General features: G+C 34.0%; 2 protein-coding genes and 2 long non-coding RNA genes across 7 annotated transcripts; 3 read left to right on the forward strand and 1 right to left on the reverse strand.

The window, feature by feature from the left end:
- Window positions 1–1,214: 1,214 nt before the first annotated feature.
- LOC111460739 lies at window positions 1,215–11,935 on the forward strand. The gene is made up of 3 exons (XR_002713464.1): window positions 1,215–1,363; window positions 1,579–2,802; window positions 11,898–11,935. It is a non-coding gene; the product is annotated as an uncharacterized LOC111460739 (long non-coding RNA).
- LOC111460740 lies at window positions 2,869–4,006 on the forward strand. Its single transcript, XR_002713465.1, has 2 exons — window positions 2,869–3,284; window positions 3,463–4,006. It is a non-coding gene; the product is annotated as an uncharacterized LOC111460740 (long non-coding RNA).
- Window positions 8,537–9,332, forward strand: LOC111460738 (ethylene-responsive transcription factor ERF003-like). Its single transcript, XM_023103997.1, has 2 exons — window positions 8,537–8,682; window positions 8,784–9,332. Exons 1-2 carry the CDS (start codon window positions 8,600–8,602, stop codon window positions 9,250–9,252), a joined length of 552 nt encoding a protein of 183 aa, XP_022959765.1. The 5' UTR covers window positions 8,537–8,599; the 3' UTR covers window positions 9,253–9,332.
- Window positions 11,936–13,660: 1,725 nt separating the features above from the next.
- LOC111460734 (probable receptor-like protein kinase At1g80640) lies at window positions 13,661–16,518 on the reverse strand. Of its 4 annotated transcripts, none has more exons than XM_023103992.1 (11): window positions 16,145–16,516; window positions 16,005–16,066; window positions 15,533–15,706; window positions 15,184–15,431; window positions 14,976–15,108; window positions 14,842–14,905; window positions 14,665–14,761; window positions 14,475–14,574; window positions 14,224–14,342; window positions 14,044–14,133; window positions 13,661–13,962 (listed from the first exon to the last, which is right to left on the reverse strand). In XM_023103992.1, exons 2-11 carry the CDS (start codon window positions 16,033–16,035, stop codon window positions 13,801–13,803), a joined length of 1,218 nt encoding a protein of 405 aa, XP_022959760.1. In that variant the 5' UTR covers window positions 16,036–16,066; window positions 16,145–16,516; the 3' UTR covers window positions 13,661–13,800. The 4 variants fall into 4 exon arrangements, with proteins under 4 accessions (XP_022959760.1, XP_022959758.1, XP_022959759.1 ...); XM_023103990.1 differs by having other exon boundaries at window positions 16,005–16,084; window positions 16,115–16,516; XM_023103991.1 differs by having other exon boundaries at window positions 15,184–15,362; window positions 16,005–16,518.
- Between the last annotated feature and the right edge of the window lie 667 nt (window positions 16,519–17,185).

Consider the following 17,185-nt stretch of genomic DNA (forward strand, 5'->3'; position numbering starts at 1 on the left):
GATTGAGAGTTGGAATTTTCTTTTTCTATTATTTATTGTTTTTTTTTAATGATTTTTATAATTATATCAATCTTAAATTTCTATATCTATATCTATATATATATATATATATTACTTACCTTCTGAACAAAATAATTGAGACTTTTTGCTTTTGAGAAAACCCAGTGTTTGTTAAGACGTCACTTTTTCTTAAAATAATTTTGAATGCCAGAAAAAAAAAATATAGAAAAAGAGTTTGGATTAAATTTTGTGTCTGATCCCTAAAAAACTTTATCTACTTTTTATTATTAAAAAAATAATTTGATCCATAAATCATTAAAAGTTTTATTATGGATCTTAAACTTTTATTTTATACTTATTTATTTATTTATTTCTTTTCATTTAAAATCTTAATTTCAATCCTCCAACTCCTCTTAAATAATTCATATTAAAAAACTGCACATCCTATTATAATAAACTAAAGATTCCCACGTGAATTCAATTAATAAAAATAATAAATTAAAGTATTTTTATTTACGAGGATAAAAATAGTAAAATTCCAAATTTACAAGAATTACGGGCATTTCACCCCTGACCACAACTCATCCGCTCATTCTTCAACATCAGTAGATTCAGACCTCCGCTTAGTTTCATCCAAGCTTCATCTTGATCATGGATAGATCACTCAGGTTCGGGTCCATAAGCAGTGACAATTGCACCACGAAGACTAGCTTTCGCTACGGCTCCGATGGGTTCACTTAACCAAGCCACTGCCTATGCCTGACACGCGGTCAGAGTCCTGATCTCCTTCCATTGCTTGGAAGCTAAATATTTGCTGTAGTCTATAATATTTAAATGTTTTGCTCCATAAAAATATTAAATTATTTTTACTTATAAAAAATATATTTATTATCCATTACTATGATATTTTTTTTTAAAATATCTTTGAATTAGTTGACAAATTAATATATAAAAGTAATATTTATAAGATTATAAATGTGAACAAAATTTGGTATATTATTAAATTATTAATATAGGTTAACATACAAAATGAATTTAATTTTGTTAACGAGTATAATTAGATTTTGCAAATGATTAGTTTAAGGTGTTTTTCGTAATTTTATTTAAAAAACGTGGATCCAATATTGGGCCCATGTGGTTCATATGGGCCGCGCCTAAGCCCACAATCAATAGCCTTGTTTCGCAGACACTTGTTCATAGCGGCTAAATTTTTTGTTTCGTTCTCTGCGGAATTCTGCCGATGATCACCCCGCCACATTTCTCTTCACTCCCTTTCGCGATTGGCACTGATGCCTTCTCCCTCTTTATCTGCTACTCATTCTGTCTCGGTTGTTCTTTGATCCATACGAAATGGAAAGAGTTGGTAAATTCATGTTTCTGAATCTTGCTATCGTTGTTTCTGCTCATGGTTTTTTGAGAAGTTCATGTTCAAATGTTTTTTTTCCCGTTGTTTTGGTTGAGACGTAACCGATGTATGCACTGTTGTTCCATCATTTCGAAAGATTTTTGTCTTATTTTTTCCTTACTATAGTTCTGCTCTGAGTTCTATTATTAGGAACGTTTTTTTTTTGTTGACAGGAATAATATCTTACTCTCGTACTGTACGAAAGCTTGATTTCAATTGGAATGGGCCGTAGCTTTCGGCTTGTTTGGCATGGATGATGATCGTTAACTTCTGTATACTATATCTGCTAATTTAGATCGTGAGTTCTTTTCTGATGATATTATGTGAATGCCTTCGATGCTTTTCCCTTATCAATGAGAATGAAATTACCATGAGTATACGTTTAAGAACATTTTGATTGAACATATCTCAATTAGTTAATAAGTGTATCAATTATCAAGGACAATGAACTGATGAAACATCTTTACAGTAACATAATATCGATCACTTTAAGTATAATTTTTCATGATTTTGTTTTCAGAATCACCCAAAAAAAACCTGGTACCGATGGATATTGTCTATCATTTATATATCTATCTATGATATTCTCCATATCTAGCTAACGTGGGATTTTGGTTACACTCTCAACAATTCTCTCCTCGATCAAAATATTGACCCTTCCCTTAAATAGTCAGTCATCTTTATCCACCTAGCTCTTATCCAGGTTAACTCTTTGTTGGAATGAACAAGCCCTTATCGTTCACTTTGAGTATGAGCTTTCATTTGTTTCCGTGTCCCATGGTATGGTTAGGGAAGAGATCACATATTAGTGATCTGCAAAAATTTGAAGTTACAGTTATGATATTATGAATCATTTAAGCAATATGTGAATGGATACTGATCTTTATTAACTTACCCGCACTATCCCCCACATCCATCCATGCTTGTTGATCCAATTATTATTCTTATCAATTGCAAATAAGATAAGAGCTTCCTTTAGGATAGCAGACTAGATGTGATTGAGTTATGTTGTTATTGATGCATTATTATTGTGCCTAACCTTGACATAATTTCCTGTTGTTCTATTCTCTGTTTGCTTTTCAACATTCTTCTCCTTTGATTATTCCAATTTTTCATTCTGTTTGCTTCAAGTAATTGGATGGAAGAATTAATTGCTATGCCAGCCTGATGTACAGTGTCCTAAGTAGCTATCCAACACCTCGTTGAGGAGACAAGATCAGAAAATGTGCTACCAGGAATCGTAGACTTGCGTTATGTACTACTGAACTTGAGCTTCCTTTCTTTTTTTTATAGGTGTGGTTCAGTTGAAGGAAAGGCTGAGGTCCGTTCTTTGGATGATTCTAAATAAAGTAAAGTTACTTTTAACTGTCACAACGTAACAAAGACCCAAGTTTATTGTGAGATCCCACGTTGGTCGGGGAGGAGAATGAAACACTCTTTATAAGGATGTGAAAACTCGAAAGGGGAAGCCCAAAAGAGGACAATATCTACTAGTGGTGGGCTTGGGCCGTTATAATGGTATCAGAGTCAGACACTGGGCGACGTGCAGCGAGGAGACTGAGCTCCGAAGGGAGTAAATTGTGAGATCCCACGTTGGTTGGGGAGGAGGATGAACACCCTTTATTAGGATGTGGAAACCTCTCCTCAGCAGACGCATTTTAAAAACTCGGAGGGAAATCCCAAAGAAGACAATATCTACTAGTGGTGGGCTTGGACCGTTACATTTATCCTTCCGACTCTTTTTACCTTTTCCCATCAAGATAAAGGACGGTGGGGTTACGGGTTAATATAATATCAAATTGGCCAGGACCTCAGAAATCATTAAGATGGCATTATTAACAAGCACATGACTTTTATCTTCCTACATTTCAGAAAAGTGGTATGAAATCTTATTTTATTGTCCTTTCTTTGATGCATCTTACCACTTGAAACTGCTTGATCTGATGGTGCCTATACTTTTTAGGACAAAGACTGCAAATATTGCTTTCAAATCTGAACACTAAATTTTTCTTGGCAATTCTGCAAATTTGATGTTTTTCTTTGTTCCATTATGAAAGGGTCCAGTGTCGGAATCTGCTGTGAAGTGCATACACACTGAGATGTCAAGCACTGAATTATCACTACCAAGTAAGAAAATAAATCAAGTTGGTTTCTTGCTTTTAAGTTCTATTGGAACTATATACTAGGCATGCATAAAGGAGGGGCTTTTACCTGGTGAGTCGTGAAAGTTCATACTTTTACTTAAAACCTCCAAATCATTGAGCAATCCAAACTTCTTTTACATTATCTACTTGTTCCCCTATTTCTCTGCTTTTTGCATCTGAATCATCCCGTTTGCACTTCCTTTCCAAGCTCCTAATCTTGTGGATTTCCCATTTCATTTTTTCCCTCTTATCTAAATCACCAACAAAGTGTAGTTTTTTAATATGTTCTTAACAAATATCCATTCAGGATGATTGTTCTCCTATTAAAGGAAATTGCCGTTTATTTATCTATCTATTCCTCAAATTGATCCATGTGTTCCAGAGATGTGCAACATAATCTCTATCTACACATGTATGTGTGTGAATCTCTATCAATATATAATCTTGATTTTGTGAATAGATTATGGCCCATTTGAAAATTAAAGTTATTAATTAAGTTCATTGGTGATATGACATTTGGGTTTAGATCTCAAAAGTTACTCAAAAGTTAAAAGAGTTGGATTCTCACTCATTTACACCTTGCAGTAATTTAATATTTACGATTAGGAAGGATGGTTGTTTTTCACTCGGTTAGGTTCCATTTGTATACTTGGTAGAATTTGGTATATCTTAATTAAACCGTTTGCATGGGTTCGCCGCGCACTTGTATGGTCTGGAGAAGCTTACTTGTCTTATAGTTTAGGTGCTTTATCCTTTTTTGGTTTTATTCCTTATTGTTTTGTCTGGTTCAATAACACTGCTTATTTGCGTGAGTTTTACGTGCCGACTGGACCCGAAGCTTCTCAAGCTCAAACATTTACGTTTCTAGTTAGAGACCAACGTCTTGGAGCTAACGTTGGATCCGCTCAAGAACCTACTGGTTTAGGTAAATATCTAATGCGTGGTGGTTTGTTAGTTTTCTACTTTGACATACCATATTTCTAGAGAGAACAAATTATATGAGGAGACCGCTGCAATGTAGTTGATAGTTTTGCACCGTTTAACGTAGGAATTATGAACTTATTGTGTATTATGCTTTTCAATTTATATCATTAGGATAGTTACATTCTATTTTAAATAATAATTAACCATTCCTTCCCATATCCATAATTTTAGAATATACATATATTATATTATAATCTGTCCACATCAAAGTTATTTATGTCTCTATTGTTTTTTAATGATTGTTTTGGCTATTAATTTAATTATTTTGAAATTAAAGTATTTCTTTTTTCATTAGCCATACCATAGGTAGCTATTAAACGAGATTCACTTTTTTTTTTTTTGGCTTTTTTAAGTGTGACCTAAATTCAATTTATTAAATAAATGAATTATATATATACATTTGTCTACAAATCAAAAAGTTTTTTTTTTAGATGGAAAATAAAATCATAATGAAAATAAATTTCCTTTTTCCGAAAAATAAAAATTTTTGATGAACCAAAAAAAAAAATAATAAAGTTATTTGTATAAAAAAAACAAAAAGGAAAAGAAGAAAATTCCAAAAAATAAAAAATAAAAAGGGCAGCAAAGCCCAATAAGTACACAAGCTTGGGCCCAAGCTGCCAATAGAAAATAGGTACAAAAAAGCAATGGTCAATATTAGAATTCTTAAAAAGAAAAAAGTGAAGGGATTAAGATCTATGAATGGGCCCACAGAATCAAAAAGTTTATTATTTATTTAATAACCCTCCAAAATATTTAAATAATAATAATAATAATAATAATAATTCAAAACATTGTTTTGTTTGTTTTGTTTTGGTTGTTTGAGTATATGTAAAGAAAAGAACTTTAGAATTTGGTATTTATTTCCATTTTAAAAATAAAAAAGTGATTTTTTTTCCTTTAAACTTTAGAAAATTTAAATGCATGCCTCTATTTTTTAAAATGCCAATCAAATCATTCCAATCTTTTCCCCCTTCTTTTGCTATTTATGGTTTTTAAAATTAGAATTAATCTTATCCAATGGAAGCTTTTATTAGGTTTAATTTTAGTCTTTTTAGGCATTGCCTCATCATTTCCAATTCATATAGTTTCATATATATATATATATATATATATATACATGAGAAGAGGATCACTTATTATAGAAACTATATAATAAAATAATTTCGACCTCGGCTCAAATTTAGTAACATACATTGCCTGCCTTTCATTTTGACAGGACTAAAGAAATGTCGTCACTAGCTCTATCGACAATTTTTCTTTGGAATTATGCTAAATGGGTTGATCCCGACGATGACAGTGGAACTAGCCCACCTGCTATGGTGGGATGACTTTTTTGTTGAGGAGTGATATTTGAAAATCTAGGGTAAGTGAGTGTGAACTAAATCTAGAAATTTAGAATAATGTGGAAAAATAGAAGGCTATAATAAAATAAAAAATAATAGGATGACGTTGATTGATAATATAATTAATTATTGAAATTATAAGCATGCAAAGAGCATACCATACCAAACCCTTTAATTGACTTTTCAAGAGCTTGAAATGTTATATAAATAAATAAATAATATAATTATTCCCTCCATATTGTTTTTTTTTTTTTTTTTTGGTTTAGTCAAATTCAAATTTATAAATTGTAATTAATTTTTAAAAAATGATTAAAAGATGAAATATTTTAGTCAGCTCTCTCAACCAATTAATTAAAACTAACCTTATTTTATTTATGCATTTTTACCATTTTTAAAATTTCCTTATATTTTTAAAAAATATTTCTAGGCTATTTAAATTTTTAAAAAATAATTTGTGGCATATAATTCTTTTTTTTTTCGTAGGTCGGTTTTATGCATTGGTTTTGTCAGGAATGCAAAGTAAAGTCTTACATTAGATAGTTAAAAGGAAGATTATGAGTATATAAGTGTGAAAGAACATTACCGATATTAGACAGGAAGTCGTTCAGGTAAAGTAAGAGTGTTCATGACTTATGACATTTTTTTAGATCCAACTCAATTAAATATATATATATAATTATATGATAAGCGGAAGAAATTATTATTTTTTAAATATATATATATATATATATCATAATTAATAATCAGGTGGGTTATTTTGAACACAATCACCAAGTCGATCCATCTAGATTTAGGGACCATGAACCAATTTCTTTTCATTAAACTCAATCTATAACCCAACTCAAACCATACGGGTTGGGTTGATAAATTTTTTTGAACATCATTAGGGTGAAATTAAAAAATAAAGTTGTTTTAAACATAATAAAGTCGTTTTTTTTTATTGTTTACTTTGGTCATCTTCTACTCGAAGTCGAATACAAATGTACAAAGTATATAGTTAAAAACTATATAATAAAAATGTAACTGAGAATGTTTGATCAATCCACTGCACTTAAATGGTGTGAAAGTTATTTTATTTATAATTAAATAAATTAGAAGAATATGGAAAGATACCTAAATAAATATTTAGATATTTACTTATAATAAAATATCAAATATGATATATATAATAAACTATAATTTAAATATCATGGAAAAAGCTTAAATTATAAAAAGGAATTAAAAATGGAAAGCATATGGGAAAAAGATTTTTTTTTTAATTAAAAAAAAGTGTATGAAATAAAACGGCAATTGATTGAAAATATACAAAGATATGGCCATGAGGCCCTGCATGGGTGCTGCATGCGATGCGACGTCGTCTCGTGGTGGACCTCTTTCCTTCATCTCCTATCTTAAATGCTCAACATTGAAATTCATGTGGCTTTGTCCCAATAAATAAATAAATAAAATATCAACCGTTATTAATATAGTGACGATATAGACGATTCGTGAGATTTGACTAAATTATAATTATCAAAATAATTGAAAATAATTGAAAATAATTGAAAATAATCTCAATAGAGGGATCAAATTTGTAATTTAATAATTTTAGAATAAATCAATGACCAAAAAGAAAATCAGACCGAAATGACTTATTGATTGAAGCTCTATGCTGCGTGGAATCATTCGAGTCCCAGGTAGCGTTCAAGTTTAATCCTTTGAGTTCGAAAACTTTATAAAAGTGGCTTGCCGTTCTCTATCGCCTTTCATGGTCCTGGGGAGGAATCTTAGGTTGCCTCTCTTATTCTCCGAGAGAACATTGATTGCCAACCCCACATTTGACTCTTCATCCACAAAATGACGACGGTTAAAAGACGAGTAAGGGACGAGGAGAGGGAGGCTCTCGAAAGCATACGAGACTCAAAAGAACATGGGAATTAACATCATTCCTATGAGTGCTTTTGTTCGAAGAGCCAACAAAGGGGTTGCCCCTCTCAATCGAGCTCGACTTCGGTTTAGCATCATATATCGATATGGAGAAAATGTGGATTGATTGGGGGTGTTCATCCTTGTTGAAAGCTTGCCAGCATACTCCTTGATGTTAAGTGCACACTTGAAGGGCGCATAAGGTCAGATTGAAAAATGACCTCTCTAGGTTGCAGAGTGACCTCTCTTGTTGACATACAGAATAAACTAGAACTGTGAACAGGTGTAGTAGAGACAAAATGGAGTCTATCTAGTGTAGACAAAATGGAGTCTGTAGCTCAGAGGATCAGAGCACGTGACTACGAACGAAAGTGTCGGGGTATCCACAACCGACCAAAAACGGAAAGGAAAAACAAAAATGGTGGGGGAGAACGAAATGTACTTAATAATGTCGGAATATAGTACAATAATATTTAAAACATGGTGAAAATTAAAGGAAGTTAATGTTTGAAGGATAAGTTGATGAAACATTGTAACATAAACGTTGGAAAAATGACATCTTTGTTTGGTTACATAGAAAACATCAAATGGGTTAAGAATTGAAGCTTTTGAAAAGATTAATAAAATGGAAAATAAGAACCAAAGCCAAAATTAGGGAAATTGAGACCAAAATGACCAAAAGGTTCCAATAGTAATGCCAAAAAGTGGTCTATATATACTTCTCTTCTCTCTTCACTTCCATCACCAACCAAACTCCGACCTCTTCCACCGTTGCACTTCCTCTTCAACCTCCTCCTCCTCCTTCTCCGACCGCCATGGCCCGACCTCAACAACGGTATCGCGGTGTTCGTCAACGACATTGGGGCTCTTGGGTCTCCGAAATTCGCCACCCTCTATTGTAATTCTCTTCTTTTATACACTAAAAATACAAACTTTTTGAGATTTTTAATACTCCCTTCTTCTTCCTTCTTCCTTCTACTTAAAAACTTTCTTTTTCAGAAAGACGAGAATATGGTTGGGGACGTTCGAGACGGCGGAGGATGCAGCCCGAGCCTACGACGAGGCAGCGAGGCTGATGTGCGGCCCCAAAGCTAGAACTAACTTCCAACTCAATCTCAACGATCAACCCTCCTTTTCTTCTTCCTCCAACCTTCTCTCACCGGCGCTCATAGCCAAACTACACAAATGCCATTTAGCCTCACTCCAAATCACCAAAAAACACATCCATAAGCAACACCCGGGGTTCGACCTGAACGGCGGTCCTCCACCGAGCATTTCCAGGACCACCACCGGCCAGTGGCCACCGGAAGAAACATGGGTCTACTCCGACGAAGCCCAAATGGAGATCAACAACAACGACAACAACAACATTCATCATCAGCCATGCCTTCAACCTCTTGAAGATGATCACATTGAACAAATGATTCAAGAGTTGCTAGATCTCGGACCGTTCGAAATCATTACATAGCTCCAATTCCCCCCTAGATTTACTAATATATATATATATATATATATAAATATATAAAATCATTAGAAATGTTGATCAAAAAAGGAATTTAAAACCGACCCATCTCGAAATATGATGCGTTTTTGTCACGATCATAACTTTTTGTAGTAATATGAAGATGGGATCATATGAAATTTAATTTTAATTATGTCAACTTCAATGGGTTATTTGAAAGTTTGATAATTTAGAAGTGAAAAGAAAATTAAAGAAACATATTGATCGAGTTAGTGGCTGCATTGGATCATGCAAAAGGAAAAAGAAAAAGGGTAAAGTGAGAATATTAAAAAAAAAAAAAAAACATAAAATTATAAAATTCATTAAAGAACAAAGAGAGAGAAAACTTGGTTGTCTTGTCTGTTTCTTTGTGTGTTCTTATGAGTGTGTGTGTTTTTGGGTTTGAATCAATGGAGGAATCCAAGAAATGGGAGTTGGAGTGCAGCCAAATATGAACACATGAGGGTTTGTAAACAGGAAACATGACTCTTTCCTTTTAATGTTCATTTTCTCTCTCTCCAACACATTTTTTCATCTTTCTCTCTCTCCTCTCTTGCTTTCCACTTCTTATAATCAACTTTACAGCTTTGCTTGTTCTTTGAGCACCTTAATTCCCACCTTTTTTGACTCATCCCCCACCACGCTTATCCTTCCCGGTCGAGCCATCCTTGATATGATTCGATACAAAATCGAGTGTTAGCCCTTTACGAACTGCGTAAAGGAAATATGGTCCCAAATCGTGTCATTCCTTGTATAGTTCAAGTATTAAGCTCTTTAGTGTTAGAGATGCAAATATAGTCCCAACCCAGCAGAGAAAATATTAGAGATGAGATAATTTAGGTAAAATATGAAGGAAAATCGTGTAAGAAGATCCTACAACATTAGAAACGTAAATATAGTTTGAACCCAGTAGAGAACGACCATAAATGATATCTTTTAGGTCGAAACCGAAGCATAGAAGACAAATCGTTTAAGAAGATCCTACAACGTTAGAAACGTAAATATAGTTCGAACCCATTAGGAGAACGACTATAAATGATATCTTTTAGGTCGAAATCGAAGCATAGAAGAAAAATCGTTTAAGAAGATCCTACAACGTTAAAAACGTAAATATAGTTCAAACCCAGTAGAGAACGACTAGAAATGATATCTTTTAGGTCGAAACCGAAGTATAGAAGAAAAATCGTTTAAGAAGATCCTACGATGTTAGAAACGTAAATATAGATCGAACCCAGTAGAGAACGACTATAAATGATATCTTTTAGGTCGAAACCGAAGCATCGAAGAAAAATCGTTTAAGAAGATCCTACGATGTTAGAAACGTAAATATAGATCGAACCCAGTAGAGAACGACTATAAATGATATCTTTTAGGTCGAAACCGAAACATAGAAGAAAAATCGTTTAAGAAGATCCTACAGTGTCAGAAACATAAATATAGTCCGAACCCAGTAGAGAACGACCAAAAATGATATCTTTTAGGTCGAAACTAAAGCATAGAAGAAAAATCGTTTAAGAAGATCCTACAACGTTAGAAACGTAAATATAGTTCGAACCCAGTAGAGAACGACCAGGAGTGATATCTTTTAGGTCGAAACCGAAGCATAATCATGACCATAATCGTAGAGGAAGATCGTGTAATGATCAATGAAAGCGAAGTGATTGGAGGAGGGAAGCATATAATAAAATAAAAAAATTTAGGGTTTGAAGGGAAAAAGAGAAAATATTAAATGGAAATGCACTTTGTCGACTACTTTTGGAAGGATATGAAGATATGAATTGAGTGAGAAATAATGATGCTTTTTTGGGGAGTGCATATATAGGGTTGGGATATGTCATTCACGCTTACCAAACAAGTTCCAACAACTTAGGACCCACATGTTTTTTTTAACGTTTGAAAAATAAAACATGTGATTTTGTCTTCAATATTTATTTGGCTTCATGAATATGTTTGGATTATGTTATATCATTTGCTTTAGTTAATTAATATCATGCACTAAGCCCACTTATCATTAATTAGTATAATTTCATTACCCCTAACATAATCATTAATCTCTGCCTAAGATGGATTCATTCCCCAATTGATTCAATTATTTTCCAAATTTTGTTACTTAGTTGGAGTAATCATGATTTACAATCATAGTGTAATTTTAGTGAGCTTATAAAAGGGAATTTGTCTTTTAATATATAGTTTAATTGTTAATCGAATAACTTAGCTTGTTTTTGGGATATTTTGTTGGGTCTCAATGTGTCTTTTTATTCTTTTAAGATTTGGAATCTTGAGTCCTAGTAGGACCATATCGTCATGCCATGCATGCTCGTGTCTGCTACCATCAGGCTCTAGATGAGTGCTAAATGAATGAGCTAAACCTTTCTTCTGTGTCCAGCTTCATGATCCGTGTGTGTGATTCCATATCAAGAGGAGAATGAAACATTTCTTATAAGGATGTGGAAATCTCTCCCTAATAGACGTGTTTTACAATCTTGAGTGGAAGTCTAGAAGAGAAAACCCAAAGAGAACAATATTTGGTAGCTGTGAGTTTGACATGTTACGAATGATATTAGAGTCAAACACTAGGCAGTGTACCAGTGTGGACGTTAGGCCCCCAACAGGGGTGGATTGTGAGATCTCACATCGGTTGGAGAGGGGAATGAAGCATTCCTTATAAGGGTGTAGAATCTCTACCTAATAAACGCGTTTTAAAATCGTGAGGCCAACGACAATACATAATAGGCCAAAACAAACAATATCTGCTAGCAGTGGGTTTGGTCTGTTACAAATGGTATTAGAGCCAAGCTCCCAAACGGGATGGATTGTGAGATCTCATATCAGTTGTAGAGGGAAATGAAACATTTCTTATAAGGATAAGAAAATCTCTCTCTAGTAAACGCATTTTAAAACCGTGAGACTGACGACGATAGACAACATCTACTAATGACGGGCTTGAGTTTTTAACGACCTTAATCCCTATGACTCAGGGAAGCATTGGGACGTTATGGTACTAATCATATCCCAAATACATATTTACTAATGGACAAATTGAGCATGGATAAACCTTAAAATAGTCACATATGGATAAGTTTTAAAGCTTTTTTAATATATAGAAAGAAAAATAAAATAAAATAAAGATGTGACATAGAAAGGAGAGGTTTAGTTGATTTTGTTTCTCCTCACTTAGCCATACCTTCACATGGCCTCCCCATGTTATCCAAATACATACTCACCTTAGCACATGGCTTTTACCCTTCTCCCCTTTCCCATCCACGTGTTCTCCATAAAACACAATCCAATATCTATTCATGTACGGGTTTTCTGAGTAATGAAACGGTACATAAATGAACCATATCAGAATAAGCTTCATAAATTCCAGCTCGAAAATTAGAGTCAAGTTTGAGCTAAACTTTCTCGAACTATATGACAATCTATTTCAATGTGTTTCGTACGTTCGTGAAAAACTGGATTGGTTGCTATATGTAATGCTGCTTGGTTATCACAATATAATAATGCTGGTTCGGACATTTGAACATTCAAGTCTTGAAGAATGTATCTTAACCAAGTTAGCTAAACAAGTATCTGTCATAGCTCGATACTCGGCTTCTGCTGATGATTTGGACACATTAGTCTACTTTTTAGACTTCCAAAAAATAATTGAATTTTCGAGGAAAATGCAGAACCCAGAAATAGATCGTTTGGAAGTTCGACAATTACCCCAATCAAAATCGCAATATGCTTGTAATCTTAAATTGTTTTCAGATGGTAGTAGGAGTACCTTTGATGTATCTCAGAACTCGAAGAGCTGCCTCCCAATGTGGTTTTCTTGGTTCATGCATAAATTGACTAAGCATACGAACGGAATAAACTATGTCAGGTTTGTATATATATATATCTTAATACATAGTTATTTTACACCCATTTCAAATTTCAAATTGTTTTTTTTTTTTTGGTGGAATTATAAGAAATTCAAAATAAAATTTTTAGTTCTTATTTATTTTGCTAATTTAAACATGTCCAAACTAATTAGGGGAAGAAAAACATTACTATTATGAATTGGGCTGGACCAACTAATGAATGGCCCATTAAATTCAACCGAGGATAATGAATTGGGCCGAACCAACAGTGAATGGCCCATTAAACTCAACCTAGGATAGACCATTTTTTTTGTTACCCATAAAACATAATAAAAAAAAATTAATTTTAATTATTGAGATATGTTCTTAGATTTTTAATTTTATAATTTTTTAAAAAAGTATATAATCTTTAGAAACTCACAAATTTATTAAACATGAAATTAAAAATTTAATATCTTATAGGGTGCAAAATTCAATTTGATTAATTTTTTTTTTTAAAAAAAAGTTGAATTACACATAATTAATAAATAAACGAAAGCTTAGGTACTAATCTTATAATTAACTATTTAAACAATGTTTAAATAAGAACTTCACCAAACACAACTGTTTTCCTTTCAATCAGTGTAGAATGTGATTGAACAAAGCATTGAATTCTTTCTATGATCGGTTAGCGGGTCGACGAAGGCTCTTTCAGATGCAGCGGTTCGGTAATTCTTAGTGATCCTCCAAGCTCTACAGGGACAAGAGGGATCAGGGAATGCAGAACGTCGGTAACTAACGGTCGATAGCTCGGTTCCGATTGTACACATAACACAGCTACAGCAGCAACCTGTTTGAATTTAGCAGCATCTAAGAATGGATTGAAAATAAAACATCAACTGATTGAACAAGAGCAATGCAATGAACAAACTTGGTATAAGTGCTTCAAATCCATTGTGTCCCTTATCACGGGATCGACAACTTTCGGTAGCTTTGATCGGTCGCTAAGTTGCGGGATTGCCTGCATTTGGCTTGATAACACAGTTCACTATGCTGATTGCAATTGATATAAAGAACAAAAAACTGGTGGGGAAAGAACAGTATAAGCTACCCATGAAACTAGAGATTGGGATTGAGTAGGTCCCATTTTCTCGACGGGCTTTTTCCCGGTCAGAAGCTCTAAAAGAACGACTCCGAAAGCATAGACGTCGCTTTTATCAGTTAGTTTACCTGGAAAATAATGGTCATCGACATAGTTTTCGTATCAGAAAGTCGGTACTACTCTAAATGAATGACGAACTTTCGTGTTGTCATGGTGCTAAAGTCATATGCAGATCAGAAAGTTATGAGAAGCTTGCATACCGTCTAAAAGGTACTCGGGGGCGACATATCCGAGCGTTCCCGAGAGCTTTATGTTCTTATTTTGAGCTCCCAAGTTTACAGTAAGGCCAAAGTCAGAGAGCTGGATGAAGTGAACTTATGAGAAACCTTCTGGAAGTTCTAATGAAGTAATAAACAGGGAAACTCAGCTGGTTTATGTGAATTTTCGTACCTTGGCGTTAAAGTCCGAATCTAGAAGGATATTTGATGATTTTAAGTCACGGTGAACGACCGGAGGACTTCGGTGCTCGTGAAGATACTCCAATCCTCTACCAACGTACAAAATGACGACTCTTATGTCTATATATACAGAGAAAAGACGAGTGATATATGTGAATGGTGGACTTACCTTGCAATGTCGACCGCGATCTTCATTCGGAGATGCCACGTTAAAGCCGATCCATGAGAAGGTCCTAAGAGATGAAGCAATAGTTGAGTTCGAGATTCTCGTGTTTTCATTCTACACCTAAAGCAAATCCATACCGTGCAATTGAGACTCCAAAGATCCATTCTGCATCATCTCGTAAACAAGAAACCGTGTTTCGTCACGAATGCAGTGCCCCAAGAGCTTGATTACGTTTTGATGTCGTATTTTACACAACCAGTTCACCTCATTCTGCCAAATACAATTGGAGCTCTTCAATCACAAACATGATCAAGCAAAGAAATAATCAGCAAATGATCGATAAACCTCGAATTCTCGTTCAGCATCCAGTCCTCCATACTCGATTCTCTTCACAGCTGCAAGCATTTTATCATCGAATCGAGCTTTATAAACATGTCCGGTACTACCCTCGTCCAAAACATTGCTTTTGCTGAAGTTATCAGTAGCGGCTTCCAACAGTTTATAATCGATCATCGAAACCGAACCTTTAAAATTAGCCAGCCTCAAGGAGTTAAATCTGGATATGGGGTTCATCATCGTCGATTTCGAAACCTCTTCGAATCGACAGAAAGAAAACAACATCATAAGTTGGTGTACTACATTCATACCAATCAAAAAGCTACAAAAGAGTTCAATCAAACTGATAGGAAAGTACCCAAATCCTTTCGACATTCTCCATCATCGAGTTTCGACGTTCTTCGACGATATATCCAAACACACAAAAGGAACAACAATATAGCTCCAAGAAGAGTGGAAGAAACAACCAATGCTACAAGAATTCTCTTGTTCAAATCTTGGTGATGAACTACTCTAATAACCTCAGGAACTCCTGTGCGTTAACAAAATGAGTTCCAAATTTGAAGAACAACACTTAAACAGCTCAAACCAACAGATTAGAAAGCCAAGAAAGAACACAAAACACTAAAATGAGACAGACATTAAGGACCAGCAAGAACACAAGATACTAAAACCTCTTCACTCTATAGCGCCTATGTTTCTTGTCTTGTTCTTATTCCCAGTTTGAATTTGAAAGCTCATAAACATCTCATCTAAAATGTCCCAGAAACAAACAAACATGCACCAAAGAACACAAAGACAAGAAACAGAACAGAATCAGAAGCAAAAACCTGGGGATTGAGCTTCCATTTTGGCTACCATGTGAGAAATTGAAAACCCAGCAAGCTCTGGCCTGGCATCGATCATTAGGAACAAGAAATAGAAAACCCACATGGGGATTAAAATAGCATGAAGATTATTCATAACCCACCTTCCAGATTTCTCTGTTCTTCGCTCTGCACTCAAGAACAGACAAAGAACAGCTTCAGGGAAACCAAGAAAACACTTTTTTCTTCATATTTGGTAGGCTCACGACCTTCAAGCAGCTATCGAAAAGGGTTAAAGAATTCGAAATCTATGAATGTGGGGCTGTGGTGGAGAGGGCACAACCTCGAGAGACCCAACTCGATTTTTTAATTGGATTAGATTGGTTCATGGGCCACACCATGATCTTGAAATCTTCAAAAAACATGCTTTAATTTTGTTTTTCCATCTGGGCTTTATATCATGGAAACTTCGAAATCCTTGCATTTGTTCTTGCCTCGCTAATCATGATTAAGAAAGTGGATTAAGTTAATAGCTTTCATAATCAGCTTCATCTTAAATTGTTCATGTTTCTATTACAAAATTTTGAATGATTTGTAAGATTTACTGTCATTTTCTTTGCTTAATGTATCATTTTCTTGAAAAAAGTGTATTGAATTTGAGCCTTTTTTTGAAGGGGAAATAATAATTAAGTGGAACCTACATTGCCATTAATGTTTGTTGATGAGAAATGAGATAATGTGTTGCTTTTGCTTGTGACATCTCACAGCTCTCATGTGATCACTGTCTACTAACATCACAATCCATGGCCCAAATTATATAATGCCTTTCAAAAAGGCTATTTTTTAGGCTAAAAAAGAAATTTGCTTTTGTTGTTCCCTTTTCTTAGAAGTATATTTGAAGTTATCGCTTATATTTATAAATTTTTAAAATATTTATTTTGATCCCGTGAACATCATCATAACTCAATTGACATAAAATATTATGGTAAAACAATTTGTATATTATAGGAAGAACAGACACCAATCCCTTTTTGTTAATAAATATTATAAAAAATAAAACAGCTTATATGAGTGGGAATCCCAAATGTGGGTAAACAACAAATCCTAGTATTGTTTGCTTGTGTTTTGGACCGTTGTTTAAGGATGTTTTTGGTAGGATAGACCTCAATATAATGTTGTCAATGATACCCTAATTTTAATGTGCT

The sequence above is a fragment of the Cucurbita moschata genome, unplaced genomic scaffold (genome assembly GCF_002738365.1).
Source record: "Cucurbita moschata cultivar Rifu unplaced genomic scaffold, Cmos_1.0 Cmo_Scf00024, whole genome shotgun sequence".
In the NCBI taxonomy this organism is placed as follows: Eukaryota; Viridiplantae; Streptophyta; class Magnoliopsida; order Cucurbitales; family Cucurbitaceae; genus Cucurbita; species Cucurbita moschata.